This window comes from Thermobia domestica, chromosome 18 (genome assembly GCF_964235325.1).
Source record: "Thermobia domestica chromosome 18, izTheDome1.hap1.1, whole genome shotgun sequence".
In the NCBI taxonomy this organism is placed as follows: domain Eukaryota; kingdom Metazoa; phylum Arthropoda; class Insecta; order Zygentoma; family Lepismatidae; genus Thermobia; species Thermobia domestica.
The window spans coordinates 127,341,178-127,356,304 of NC_137471.1; the positions used below are offsets into that span (position 1 = coordinate 127,341,178).

A 15,127-nucleotide genomic window follows, 5' to 3' on the forward strand; every position below is an offset into this window, starting at 1 on the left:
GATTCATCCTTGTCAAAACAAATACATTACTTTCAAGAATGAGAAAATGACGAAACATGGCAAAAACAAAGAATGAAAAGGAAAAATAAAGAATCATTGTACTTACAGTACTAACAAGAATCCACTCATTTTGGCACTGGAATTTATTCATGTGTATTTACTGGTAGCTTCTTCTTAATGAAATTACCGTACAACACGTGCTTCCATAAATTGTATAGCTATCCATTATTACGCTAGTATGCACACACATACACACATGCCCCAAAACCCACATGCACACACACTCACAAACACGCAAACACAATGTTTTTTTTTGGCAGTGCAAAATTTAGGACTAAACTTTTATGACTCCAATTTAAGACACCATTTCTTTGGAGGTGAAAAATCGAAAAAGAAAGTACATCCTAAAATTAATTATTCTCTGAGGGATGAAAGCGAAAACACATAACCATTAATTTGAATTCTATATTTATTAGTTATATGTACAATGTGCACATTTTTGTCGTATAAAATATTATTCATACTATTTGTAATGCAAGAAGAAATACTGATTGTCCATATTATTTGTAATACAAACAAGAAATATGTAGACAATGCATATCTATTGGTTATAATCTAAAACTTAGAGATCTTTTTAAATTTTTCTATTGATTTCGTATGAAAGAAAACACATTTCATAGTTTCGCCCTTTTTCCGCGGTAATTAAATTTCATCTCCAGCCCTTTGGAAACCAATCATCGGAGAAAGGTCATTTTTCCTCCCAATGATGACAGATTAGAACGCTGAAACAGAAAAATAAAAATAAAAATCATGAACAATCATAGTGCAATTTTTCAGGTGGGGAGAAAAGGGAAAAAATAATTACAATACGTCATGTACAACTACAATCAATACGCAATAAAACAATTGTTTACTGCACTCGCTTGCATGAAGTCACTTTTTCTCAATAATACACTTTTAACGGCCTTCCATACAGGGAAATTAAACTACCATTAATTTTAGTTATTCTGTATTACCTTAACTTTTGATTTTATTGCAGCTGTTAACTCTGATTGTTCAGGAGGATCAAAGAAGTTGGAGGATATAAGACTTTATATATGCTCGTACATGAGAAATAATTCTGAAACGTTCATAGAAGGCTAGATTACGTGTGTGCTCATAATATACAATGCCACTCCAAGCCAAATTTAGGATGTGAGCTAAAAGTGACGATCAAGTATATTGATACGGTATCGTAACTGATTCAAAAAACCTTTCAGTTTTACGTCCCAAGGTTATGTCGTCTAGGCTAAAAGAGGCTGTGATGATGAAGAATAAATGAAATGGTGGGCTGAAGAAAGTGAGAGGAAATGGGAGAACCCCAAGGAAACCCACGCACACGGTGTTTGTCCACCACAAATTTCACTTGGCGGGGGCTGGGATCATAACTGATGGAGACGAGCATGGTATGAAAGAAAGAACTTTCTAATAATAAAATAATATAGCTACTCATTTATCAAACACAACTAGACAACGATAGAAATTATTGTTTTTCACTACTGCTATGTAACGCACAAAACGAAGTAAAAATTCCGCATTGACATATCGTATCGTGATAGAATTGCGCTATCGTATGAAGCAATCTGACAAGCTGCACACAAGTGGAACTAAGCAGTGGAGGCATCCTTCTACTGTCCTAAGAAATGTCATCCTGTTTGGATACGATTTAGTAAGTTAAATGTATGATGCAAGACGAAACATGTATTAGCATTTCAAAATTAAGCAAAAACTAAAGTGAAAATTACAAACTAAATGGTGTATAATTTTTGTATTCCGAAAGATCCCAAACTGAGAGCATAACGCTGGCTCCTTCACTTGTTACTGGAGTATTTTAAAAAGTAAGACTTCTAGAACCAGAATTCTGTCACAATCACTAGGCTGAAAATCATCACATTGTTTCGAGCAGTGTTAGAAGTTGTGGTAGTTATTATTATTATTATTATTATTATTATTATTATTAGTAGTAGTAGTAGTAGTAGTAGTAGTAGTAGTAGTAGTAATAATAATAATAGTAATAGTGATAATAATAATAATAATAATAATAATAATAATAATAATATATACTTCTCTTTGGTAAAAATTATATTTTACCCCTCTGTTGAGAAAAATATTTTCGAGAGGAGTACTTTTACCCATTTAAAAAAAATCCAGCGCGAACATAGTAACATGTGATACATTCCATATTAAAACTTTCCTTATATATAAATACTTAAGTCAAATAAAATAACTGCTGAAGTAATAAAACAAGGAAATCTTTAAAAACATAACATGATAAATAAATAAAAAAATACAGTGTGACTGAAGAAGACAAGGGTAGTTGCTGAAACAGTTACAATGAAATAAAAGTGGGGCAGCGGGGGCTCGGTGATAGAGCGTTCATCTCTCGTGCCTGGGTACCCTGGTTCGATCCAAGCTCACGCCGAGCGGCTCTGTGTTGGACAAACACCGTGTGTTTGGGTTTTGTTGGAGTTCTCTAATTTTTCCCCATATTCTTCTTTCCACCATTTAATTCATTTCTCATCATCAGTGTCTCCCTTAGCCTCAGTGCCTGATCGTGGAACGTTAAATCGAATACTTCATTTACATAAAAGTATTGCCTTGTTCAGCAATTATTTTATTTTAGTTAAGTACTAATAAAATATTACTATTTTCTTTCTTTTCTTCTTGCTCGGCATTTTCCTATATGGGTATTATAAAATAACATGTCAAAAAATCACCTGTCACACCTTCGGTGTGTAAGTCATCCTCCACAGTCATATTTCTAGAGCAGCTCGACGAGCAGTAAGGGGTGAGAGTCACGGCTTCAAGTTCAGTTAAGAAAGATTCCATGCTAGGTGGTCTGCTGACCAATTCATCATTTGAACGAGCATTGCCCACACACTCTGGAAAGTGGGAGTACTTGCAAGTCTTATCTTTGCAAATAACATGTATTTACAGCTTAAACCTATTACAACGACTAAATACATTTAACATGAAATGTAGCAGTTTAATTTCATGTAAACAGTAAAGTGAGCTTTTTACTATATTTTGTATTTTAAAAAAAGAACCCCAAGAGCATATAGAAAGAAAAATGAGTTGGCAGGAAAATATCAGCCATAAATTTCACATGCTTTCTGTTCTGGATATTTTCAGCGTAAAGGACGCTGTGAAGAAGAAATGTTTTACAAGAATACCATGCTACAAGAAAAACAATTACATCCCATTCATTCTGAATATACGTTTTCATAATTATCTTTAAAAGTTAAATTTAAATAAATTACAGGTCGTAATGAACAATTTCTTGTTTTGCACATGCATTACCGATACTGGTACAATTTCGTACGAAATTAAATTTATATATCAACCCAGAGTCCGAAATCCTCCTAACTTCAGTGCGGGAATGGTTACTTCTTAAATGGAAAGAGACGTAAAATAAATATTGACAAACTTGTGGACAGATAGATTTTATGGATTATTGCCTGCCCGTTGTTAACGAAGCAGGGATTGGATTTGAGAACGAAGTGAGAACGCAAAATATCGCATCTTGAAACCAAACAACACAAATGACTACCAGTGTTTTCGAAGATGGACATTTTCTGAGCAAAAACACCAAGGCAAGTAATTTCTTGCTATGTACTGCTATATTTAAATTCTGCTCCGTAAAAAATCTTACATTTATAATACAAGTTTGAAAAATCAACTGCTCTAACTCTGGGATGGGTTTTATTTATATATTTTCTTAAGTATCCTACTCTGGGAGTGGCAGGCGTCACCTCTGGATCCGCCCCTGTTGTGTACACAGCTTGCTTCTGGCGACAGCAGATATGTAAGCCCCGAAGCAATGAGGTATGTTTTTTTTTACTGATGGGGCTGCAGTGCCTTCCCACACAGCAAGAAATATTTCCTCAATCAAAAGAAAATATTTTCCTTGATTTCCAAAAGGTTTTCCTTCTCTGGAGCTTTCCATGCTGATTTCCCCAATGTATTCCGAATATTTCCCGAAAATATTTTCCCAAAAATGTTTGTAAAATATCTTAGAAATTACCGAGAGTACATTTTGAGAATGCTTGCCGAAAAGTAAATCCAGGAAAATATTCAAAATATATTAGAAATGTTGTTTTGGATGTAATGTAGTATGTTTTCACTGTTGAGAAGGGAAATATTTTCGAAGTGATACTAAAAATGTTTTCCATATATGATACGGTAAACAATGAAACGAAATATATTCCATATATTTAAAAAATGTTTTCTAATACGTTATTTGAAATATTTTCTATTTTTACGAGAAAACATATCGAATATATCTTTCTAAAAGGTTTACAATATTTTAAAAATAAATTTTTTCGTGGTATAAGAAATATTCTTCAGAAATGTTTTAAAAACGTTTACTTAATTTTTACAAAAGTATTTTGGTAATCTTCTCTTATAACTTAAATAAAATATTTTCGTACAATATTTTAGTATGATTTCCAGAATATTTTATCGAATTTTGAATATAAAACTTTAAAACAGGGAAAATAAAACACATTAAAAATGAATAGAAAATATTTTCCGTTATGTTTTGGAAAATATTTTGTTTTTAGCTAACAAGATTTTCTGATATATTATAGAAACATTTTCACATTGTTTACAGAATATTCCCTTCCGTTACTGGAGAAACCATATTCCTTGTTATAACTGACAAATATCCCAAATATTTAGCCTAAATAAATTTAAGAAATGTTTAAAACATTTTATAAAGTAAAGGAAGTATATTTTTAGAAAGTTAGAAGCAAAATAATGTATAAACTAATTATTTGCTGAGCAAAACTGTATGTACGATTGTACAGTTATGCTGTATCACATAGTGTCTGATGAAGCCAAACAGTTAGTTGGCGAAACTGTAACATGTGTTGAACTTTAATGAAAATATATAGTTTTGCTCAGCAAATTATTAGTTTATATTTAATTATAACAAAGCAAAGTTTCTACTTATGGAAAAATAACGTAAGGAAAATTTTCACAAATTGTACTAGAAATATTGTGTTGAATGTAATGTAATGTTTCCAATGTTGATAGAGAAAATGTTTTCGAAGTAATAATAAAAATGTTTTACATACATGATATAGAAAACAGAATAGGAAATGTATTCCATATAGTTTATAAATGTTTCCCAACGTAGTTTTTGCAATCTTTTCTATTGTTACGACACAACGTATGAAATACAATTTTTAAAATGTTTCGAGTATTTTATAAATAAATTCGTTTGTAATATTAGAAATACTTTCCAGAAATGTTTTAAAACGCCTATTAATTTTGTATGCAAATGTTTTTGTTACCTTCTCCTGTAACTTAAATGAAATATTTTCATACAATATTTTAGAATTATTTTCAGAACATTTCATCTAATGTTTAATTTAAAAATATACAACATACATTAAAAATGAATAGAAACTGAGCATCGCGTTTTTCAAATATAGTTTGTACATTTAGCTAATAATATTTTCTGATATATCAAAGACATACTTTCAAATTATTCTCACAATATATGCTTTAGCTATATTCCTTGTTGTACCTAAAATGAATTTTACGGGAAATGTTTCTGAAACATTTTTCTAATTTAAATTGCATATCCTTAGATATTATGTTGAATATTTTTTTAATATTTTATATATAATTTTTAATATTATTAATATATATATATATATGTGTGTGTGTGCATTCCACGAGTCGGGCTTGGGAAGTCCAGCTATGCTGTTTCCTTAGCCCAGGCCAGTCTTGGGCGGGCCTGTGCTTCAGGTAGGGCCGGGCTCGGACGATTATTTGCAGTTCTTTAATAATTATTGACTTTAGTTAAATGGTAATTGCAAAAATAAATAAATAAATAAATAAACAACGAAGAGAGAAAGGTATTAAAAACAATGCAACTTTTACAGTTAGTATTGGTCAGCGGCTCCACTTTTGCTATATAGAGAATGATTTTGCTATAGAGTGACCGGGCTTGGGCGGGTTGGCTCAACTATTAATTTGTTCCGGGTCTGGCTTGGGGCAAAAACTTCTAAAAATTTTCCGGGCTGGGTTAAGAACTTCATAACGAGGAACTACATAATTTATACGGTTTACCCAACATTGTTAGGGTCGTCGAGTCTAGAAGGCTTAGGTGGGTAAGTCGTGTGGCTAGAATGGAAGAAAGTTGAAATGTTTTCAAAGTCTTGACTTGAAGACCACTCGGAAAACGACCATTAGGAAGACCTAGCCGCAGATGGGAGGACAATATTAAGATGGATTTCGCAGCGATATTAATACAAAGTAGAAACTGGATCCAATTGGCTAAGGATAGAAGTCAGTGGAGAGCTTTGTGAACGCGGCACTGAACCTACGGGTTCCATAAACTATAGAGTTAGTTAGTTTTCTAAGGTTGTAGTTATATGTAAATAATATTGCGTTTTCGTCAGGGCTTTTATTCTTCAGGAGAGGGGGATAATAATACCTGGAGAATATTTTCTACTATCAGAGTATTGCAGGTGATTGCATTTCTTCAATTGTAACTTGCCCAAGCTAGTTTCATTATATGTAAGGATTAACATAACCTGAAAAGCTTAAATTTCCATGACAAGTTTTCTCTGCTGCTCAGTTTTCGGTCTGCGGGACACTGTGTCCCGAAATTTTCGACGGATCAGAAGATAAGTGTACGAAACACATGTACAATACATGAGTGCTTATTTGAGACATAGATCTACAGTTTAATGTGGCATAACAACTACATCAGCTCCCAGCGGATATCGAACTATGGTCTCCCGCGCTCAAGGCATATGTGCTAAATATACAGACGATAGAAAATTCACATAAGCACACACATTTATATATATACTGTTGAGTAAATATTGGGTTTAACGTCTCTTTTAGGAGCGGGGCGTGGACCTACTGATCAGTGTTCGTAGTTTGAGAGGAATTTCCCTCATCTAGGGAAATTTCATAGGTAAATTTAACAAAAAGGGAAATTTTCGATAAAACGTGAAAAATCCAGGCAAATTCTCTATCAATGCTTAAATTTTTCTTTATTCTTCAGAGGTAAACCAATACATTAGATATAGATTGTTTGTGCTGAAAGTAGCATAATTTGCAACCATTGTTGGCTGGATGGAGGTCACGGTTTCTCAGTGGTAGAGCGCTTACCTCTGGTGCGTGCGGTCCCTAGTTAGATCCCCAGCCAAGTAAGCTTGTGGTAAAAAACATCGTGTCCCTCAATTTTGTGGAAATAATCCCATTTCTTCCCACTTTCTCATTCTTCCATCATCATTCACTTGCTTTAATCATCGTCTCCCTTAGCCTAAAGGCATAAACGTGGGAGGTTAAACCAAAGGTTTCATTTGATTTTATTTTGTTGTTTTGGTGTATTTCGGTGTGTATTTTAAAAAGTGCATGAAAAATAAACGAAAAAATAGAAGCAAAAAGCAAATGAATAAAACAAATGTGGTTCGTAGTTCCTTTAATATAGCTAAATTAAGCTTACGACATAACTTCTGTCATAAGCATAGGACACTCAAAAACCAGGGAAAATTCATAAGAAAAGGAAAAATTTTGTGTCACTCGAAGGAAATTTTCTTGAAGAAACCTACGAACACTGGTACTGATTAACGTGGAATCCTAACTAAATGAGCTCCCGCTAGGAATCGAACTCGGCGTTAGTAGCACACTTACATCATAACAACGTCAAATGTTGGTCATGAAATTCCAAAGACGTCAGGCAAGAAATATAACGTTATTTGCTATGTTAAATAATAGTAACAAAAATGACGATGTTAAGATACATGTGGATGTTTTTTACATTTAATTCTATTACCTGTAGTTTGCAGCGCCAGGGAGCAAGTATTTCAACTTCAGACAGTGATACCAGTTGGCGGGAAATTTCCCGTAAAACGTGAAATTCTGATCACTGACGGGAATGCTGTTTTTTTTTTTTTTAAATAGACTGAAAATGGGAAATTCTGTAATTCTCAGCTTTTCTAGGCGTACAACAACTTACCCTGCAACATTGAGCTCTTTCTTGGTAAAAGCAGGGATAAAAGTGCGGAGAATGCGGGTTGATTCCGTCCCCCCTCTTCGAAAAAATATATACGGTGTCCCTCAATTCCTAAAAAAATTACAATGGGCAAAGATAGGCAGGGGGATCGGCGTGACATCATGCCGCTACTGTCCCCCACATTTTCAGATCCACTTACAATTTGAAAAGAGAGGTACAGCAGACGGCTTTACTTAATGTGTCCCCCTACTTTCTGAGATCTACTTTATCCCTGAGTAAAAGTGAAAATTACAAACACACGAAAGACTTGAAACGTCAAGCTAATGTAAACTATTGGAAAATACCCTATTTATCGCTGCATTTTTAAACATTTTAAATACTTATTTATTTATTTTTGTGGCAAGGAACAAGCGGTGTGCAAGCAACACCAGAATCGTGTTAAGGCTAATACAATTTAATTTAATGTTGCTTGCTGAACATAACATCTCTTCCAAACCACATAAAACACCATATTGTTCATAAAAATTGTGTACATTCTTTTTTAAAAAAACTTTTGGCTTGCTATAGATATTGTAAATTTTATTTACTGAAGTTGACGGTAAATTTTGTATCTAATCGGTAAATTTATGGTTTCGGACGGGAACTTCGGTGTTATAAAACTGGCATCACTGAATTCAGAGCGAGTTTTGAAAACAAATGAATTCCGTAGTGGTGGGGTGAACTTAAATCATAGGTTTGTGTGATGTGATATGTATGTAAATATATCTTACAATGTGAAGACAAGTATATTTAAAACAGGCAAATTCGGCCATTTTTGCACGTGTCACTTCAATACATATATTTAATTCAAAAAAAAAATTTATTAAAACAAATAGCTATGCTGCGACTATAAATCTCCCGTAAAGGAGAAAACTGAACTGAAACTGAGGTTTGTGACAGGACAATTCACCAACCGAAGTATGAAAGTAAAGAAGACATCAAAGGTAAGATCCAAAACAAGTGAGTGTTTATATATTTTGATTGTCTGTTTTTATTGACAATTGGATAATATCGGCTTTTTGGGATCAAAAGTAGGTTTTAAAAAAAATGTTTACAGGAGAAATAAGATCGTGCTTTGGAAGGGTAATTGACGTGTTTAAAATTTGTGAAGTGCATACAATAGAAACGCAATGCTCAGGTGTTCCGAAATAATAATAAATTATTAAATGATAAACTGTCATCCACACGCAAACAATTGAAAGTAGGTGACGTTGGAAAAAGTAAAGAGTTGGGCTTTTGGAAGATTAACGGCATTACTCGAGGAACCGGTTGTACCAAATTTTAACACATTTCTTCCATTTTCAGATTAGGGTAGAACTTTGTTTGGTCGGGTATGGACTTTTGGGTTTCGGGTAGAACAACGATGAATTTCGAAAAAGTACTTATTCAGGCGTGATAATAATTGAAAATGTATTATTATGCAAAATTTGGTAGGTACCCCAATGGTGTTCGGGGGTATCATGGGGTACCAAATGTATAAATTTTTAAATATTTTGAAACATATGTCTACGAAATCTTTCAGAGAACGTTACAAATACTAGATAATCGAAAACCACATTTCGCTACACCTCTTGGTTACCGAAATATGGGGAAATAAACAGTGATACCATAGATGTGTGGGGTTTGCATACTAGATGGAAAAATTTCGAAAAACTAAACACTCATTCCTAATAACAATCTCAAAAGACGTTTAAATCCAAAACAAACACAAACAGCTGTGGGGTTTTAGGGGTAGGGGAGACCGGGTATGGTTGTAACACGTCTTGGTTGTAACAGGTCCAATATTTTTTACTCTACTCGACTGGTAACCCTGATTCTTCAGCCGCCTCACCCTCTTTGTATGTTCAGTGCGTGGAGGACATTGCATGGTGATTGTGTTGTGAGTCTGTGTTTTAGAAGGAAAAATTTGTTTTTGAACCAGGTAAGTAAAATTTTGAGTCTTACGAAATATTGTATTAATTTATAATTATATTGGTGATAGGTACAATTTGTTAATGTTAACTGATAAACATGAACCTTAAGTATTGTGGAGATCTTATAAGCAGTAGGAATACAAAGACATACAACGCCAGGATGACGCCATGTTGGTGCAGGTGTGTGTGGGATTGGTTGTAACAGAGAGGGCTGGGCTGGTTGTAACACTTTTTACAACCAACCACATGGGTACCGTTATCTCTTTCAAGACAGGAATCGCATAACTTACAACCACTTGATCGAACAGTGTTTGGGCCATTGAAAAAGGATATGCTAGATATCCGAAACAGTTACAAATTATAATTTAAAATAAAGTTTTAAGCTTTAGTCAGTGTCTCTTTTGTTGAAAAAGTTCCTTGCTGCAAAGCAAGATTCGTGGATGCGTAACAATCCAGGCAAAACCATGACCATATATGACCCACCATCTCAAGTAAGAAATGCTTTGCCACGTGCAGCAACACCTGTCAACATCATTAATGGATTCCCTACGACGGAAATTTCTCCATATGATGAAAACATTTTTACAGAAGCTGATTTTACACCATCTTCAGTAACAGACCATCCGCACACTCACAATGAATCGAATTCAGCATATTAGTAACGTTCCAACAATAATCTCACAGCGGATGCAACAACAAGAACTGTAATACCTTAACAAACATTGGAAGCATCGAAGAGTTCTGCTACAATTGAAGAAGCTCCTGTAATGTTATCTGTGCCTTCTTTTTCTCCTAAAGTTGTCTTTCCATTACCGAAATCTCTTCCGAGAAAAGTTTCACGAGCTGGAAGAAAGAAGAGAAAGTCAGCTATTTTAACTGACACATCAGAGAAAAAATCCTTAGAGGAAGAGAAACGATCAGTGCAAGCCATACGGAGGAAGAAGTTCTCACATAATTATGATCAGCAGAAAAATATGTCTGATGTAAACAAGAAGAGGAGATGTTATTCGTCTGATGATGATTCCGATGACGATACTACTTTTGGTCTCCTTTGTTGTGAATTATACTCCTGTAGTCGCCCAGGTGAGAAGTGGATTCAGTGTAGTATTTGCAAAGGCTGGGCCCATGTTTCCTGTACAAATGGCAATGCTCAATATTTGTGTGCAAATTGTGATTCAGACGACTCAAAATGAAAATTGGCGATAAGTTTGTTCTTAATTTTTGAGAAAGTCGTAATACATTTTAGCAGTGTGTATTTTGTTTTTGTGTAGTAGGATTGTGTAGTGAGTAGATTAGTTTTGTATAGCTCGTAAGATTCCTTTGAATTTGAACAGGAAGAATAACGCTTACAGCACCATCACGGGCTTCCCCTGGTGGAAGTGAGTGGAAACCTGTCAGGAAGAACCACCGCGAGGTACTCTAACTATATCTGTATGATTTTTAAATGTTACAACCAACCCCAGCCCATGTTACAACCAACCCCATGGCCGGGGTTGGTTGTAACAGTTGATTACTTTTCTTTTTCTTTTTTTCGCTCGAAAACTATTAACATGAATGCAATTATTATATGATATTTTGTAACGAGAAGGAATAAAGTTTCATGTACACATATTTATTTTTTGAAAATTCTAAAGACATTGCAGCAATTCAGCTTCAAGTAAAAAGTGTTACAACCATACCCGGTCTCCCCTACTACTCCTTTCCATGGGAAATAACTTATGAATATTGTGGGTAATCTAATAAAATATTTATTTACGAAGTGATTTCCTATAATTTATATACTAAAATTTCGTAAATAAGATACTACTCTAAAATCACTAACAATTTAACCACTTCATTCATTAATTCCAAATATTTGATAGTAACTATTGTATTTTCGTAAATACCTCTCTTTCTTATGTTGTCTTCATCACTAAATAACGTTATGGCCCCACAACAGCAGTACATGAAGTTTTAAAACTAGGTAAAGCATTTCAAAACTCTTATGCTGCATAAAGAATTCATTTTTTTTACTTTACCTGTTAATATATTGTAGAGATGAATGGTATACGATATGATACTTGGGTGCTTGAACTCCTCTTTATAACGTTGTGTGTACGCCACTGGAGGTTTGTGTTCAATTTGAGTTGTCATTTTTTATGACATCTTTGATTAAATCTGTGCCGAGCAAATGTATTTAATTGCAATTCCAGTGTCTCGTGAACTAAGACAAGCAATATACTGCAGATACTGAAAAAAAAGTGATCTCAGTAATCGGCATTTTCGCTATTCAGCGTTCTGTACAAGAAATGGAACGTTTAACTTCAAACTCCTCTTCCGCACAAGCTGCAGGTTACTAGACAGTGGTGTCAGGTTACTTAGAGGGATGGAAGTATCGAAAAAGAAAATTCCTACGAAAGTCGCAGACAAACGACATCCCACACCCTCTGCCCCATCCTTCGCGAGGAAAAAGAATAAAGAAGGGGAGGTAAACTTTAAGTGAAAAGTCTTGTCCTATCTTCCAAATTGGGTTCGACAACACTGCCATTTATTTTTGTAAGTTTCGTAAAAACTGAAAGCTATGCCCCCTGCGAACGTAAAATTGTACGTTTTTCTGATGACACTATTTAATGGCTTTAGACAAACCTTAATGATTTGTTGTACAGAAAATCTTAGTTAGAGATAACACTGTCACATTTACAACAAAAAAAAGAAAAGAAAGAAAGAAAAAAAGAAAAAAGAAAGAAAAAACGTGATAAAATTTGTATGAGCTACTTTGATAGATCAATGCATTTAGAACAAGGATACACAACTGTTGCAATTAAAACTTTTAATCTAAGTTACCGATCTTTGAATGCAGAAACAGTTGGAAAAAAAGGTGTCACAAAAGTGTTACTAAAATTTCAAGGAGTTTTCTGTTTCTGTATTTTCCCATAAAACTTTAAAAAAATGAGTCTGTGCTTGCAGAAAATATTGACACCAGAATTAAATAAGGAAACAGTTTAGAAGGTGTTCAGCAAATTTCAAAATGAATGCCCATCAATAAGATTTTGAACGATATATCTAACCTTACAATACAATGTGTGTACAAGTAAAATTAATTGAGTATATAAGGTATACATAATTATTTACGCGTATGTGTATACTAGGGTGTACCTTTTTTCAAAATGTTAAGATGTGTTGCGGAAAAGTGGCTAATTTGGGACCAAAAAACGTCCGATCTTTTTCTTCTCAGATTTCTGAGAGTTACTTTAGTTAGCATCGACCTCGACATTTTGGTAGTGATTTGCTTAAGTGACGCGGATAACAATTTGACAGAATGTAATTGTCTAGGGATTTTATGTACTTTAGACTACATTGTTGTTGATTAATGTTTTATTTATGACAAATATGTTAAATTGTTGCCTCAGGGGTTATTAGTTATGCAGTTTATTTAGGGTTTTGTTAAAAAAAACATTTAAAGCTAAAAAATTGCATCTTTTTTCTTCATGTTTTCCAATAGATTTTCAGTACTCTTCGAAAGTTTTTCAATACAAATGAATAAATAAAGAACTTGAGTTTCCTAGCAGGAAGCCCAATCAGACAGACCAAACTTAAATTTCTGCGCTGTAATTGATGGTTGGTAAGGCAAAATTGCAAAGTGCTATGCTTTTTTGAACGCACTTCCCTTCTTCTTTCATCGCCGATCAAGCTTTTTTCTGTTGAGTTTGATGAGATACTAAAGCCAACAGATTTTCGGGATAGACGAAGAAAATATTTCCTTGAATAACACTACCCAATGCCGTAGGCGTCGGAGGACCAGCGATGGGCAACTAAAGATATCTCGCAAAATTAGAGGCCCCGCCGCGGCGATCCGTTTTGAAAATTATACCAGCAGCGGCAGACACGCGACCAAACGCCAATGAACAAAATTAATCTTTCAAAATATGTAAAATCGTCTATATGCGTAATTTGTTACATTAGGGATAGTCTAAAAAACACTTCTAAGAAAGTAAAAAAATACGTGCAGCAGAACAACCGACCTTTGGGTTACTAGGCGCGTGATATTCCGACTTGGCCACGGAAGCGATGAAGAAAACGTCGCTTGTAGAGGCATAAATCGTTGAGGCATTTCAACGACAATAACCGTTTGAGATTCGATAAAATCCGTTCGAAATAATTTTGTAACAAAATGACGCATGTCTTTTTCCTTTATTTCATAGTTCTCCCATATTCAGTATCAAATGATAAGCTACAGTTGTCATGTGAATTCATAAAACTATACGTACTTAAGATTTTTCACTTTATGATGTAGAGGCAAGGGTTATTCTTCAACCGCGTAGCTCACTTTAGAAACAATTCGTCAGGAAAAATAATATATAACAATTCCCTCATGCCTATGTCTGGCGATAATTCGTGTTGGTTCCTTCGTGATTCCCCGCGATGAATCGAAGAAACGCGGACCAAAATGAATTTCTCGCTTCTAAGCGGTGAATTTCTCGACCTTACGAAACCCTCCCGCCACTGGCACACTAGAGGAAGTTTTTCAACGCATCGTTATAGTGACGATCGACATTTAACGGCAAATGGGCCACTAGGTGTTGGCGACGTTTACGGCATGGGATATCAACCATATCTCTCAAATGGTAAGGAAGGACCCAGGACAAGTGGATCGTATTAATCAATTGTCATGCTCCGTCAGTTACCAATGATTTCCCTTGATCAATAACTACACCAGTGGATGCAACTTCATTATGTACGTTCCAATAAGCTGTAGTTGTTCAGAGAGCTAAGGCATGCCTACTACAGCCGCAGCAAATAGCAACCTGTAATCATCCACATTGGATTTCTTGTACCAAATTTAAGCACGCACCAATGATGTATTTTGGATATCTGTTCAGCTATCCAGACCGGAATTTTTCTGTGCAGCGCAGCGTAGGAAAATGCATGCATCACTTCTTTATTCATAGTAGTTAACAACGGCATGCTGAGTTCTGCGGCTGAATGTGAGCACGTTCTGATCTTCCGAACAACTGCAGCTAATTACGACACACATTCATGTCAAAAATTGTAATATGTCTGCAAGTATGTTGTTGTAGCAATATAATTTGATAACGAATTCGCAAGGTATTTCTTATAATGTTAGTATGTGTATAATCGGCAAAGACATGCAGGTGGCAAATTTCATGCCAAAAAA

General features: G+C 34.6%; 1 protein-coding gene across 4 annotated transcripts in view; it reads right to left on the minus strand.

The window, feature by feature from the left end:
- Nucleotides 1–497: 497 nt before the first annotated feature.
- The window catches only part of LOC145675714 (uncharacterized), a 41,112-nt gene continuing 26,482 nt past the window's right edge, over nucleotides 498–15,127 (minus strand). For 2 of the 4 annotated variants that reach the window (XR_014129191.1, XM_081746337.1), the window contains one exon: nucleotides 498–2,921. Coding sequence is in view for 1 of the 4 variants with exons in the window: in XM_081746337.1 (XP_081602463.1) it covers nucleotides 2,894–2,921 (28 nt within the window). In the remaining 3 variants the exon portion in view is untranslated. The remainder of the gene's footprint in view (nucleotides 2,922–15,127) is intronic. The other 2 variants (XR_014129193.1, XR_014129192.1) reach the window with 2 other exon arrangements.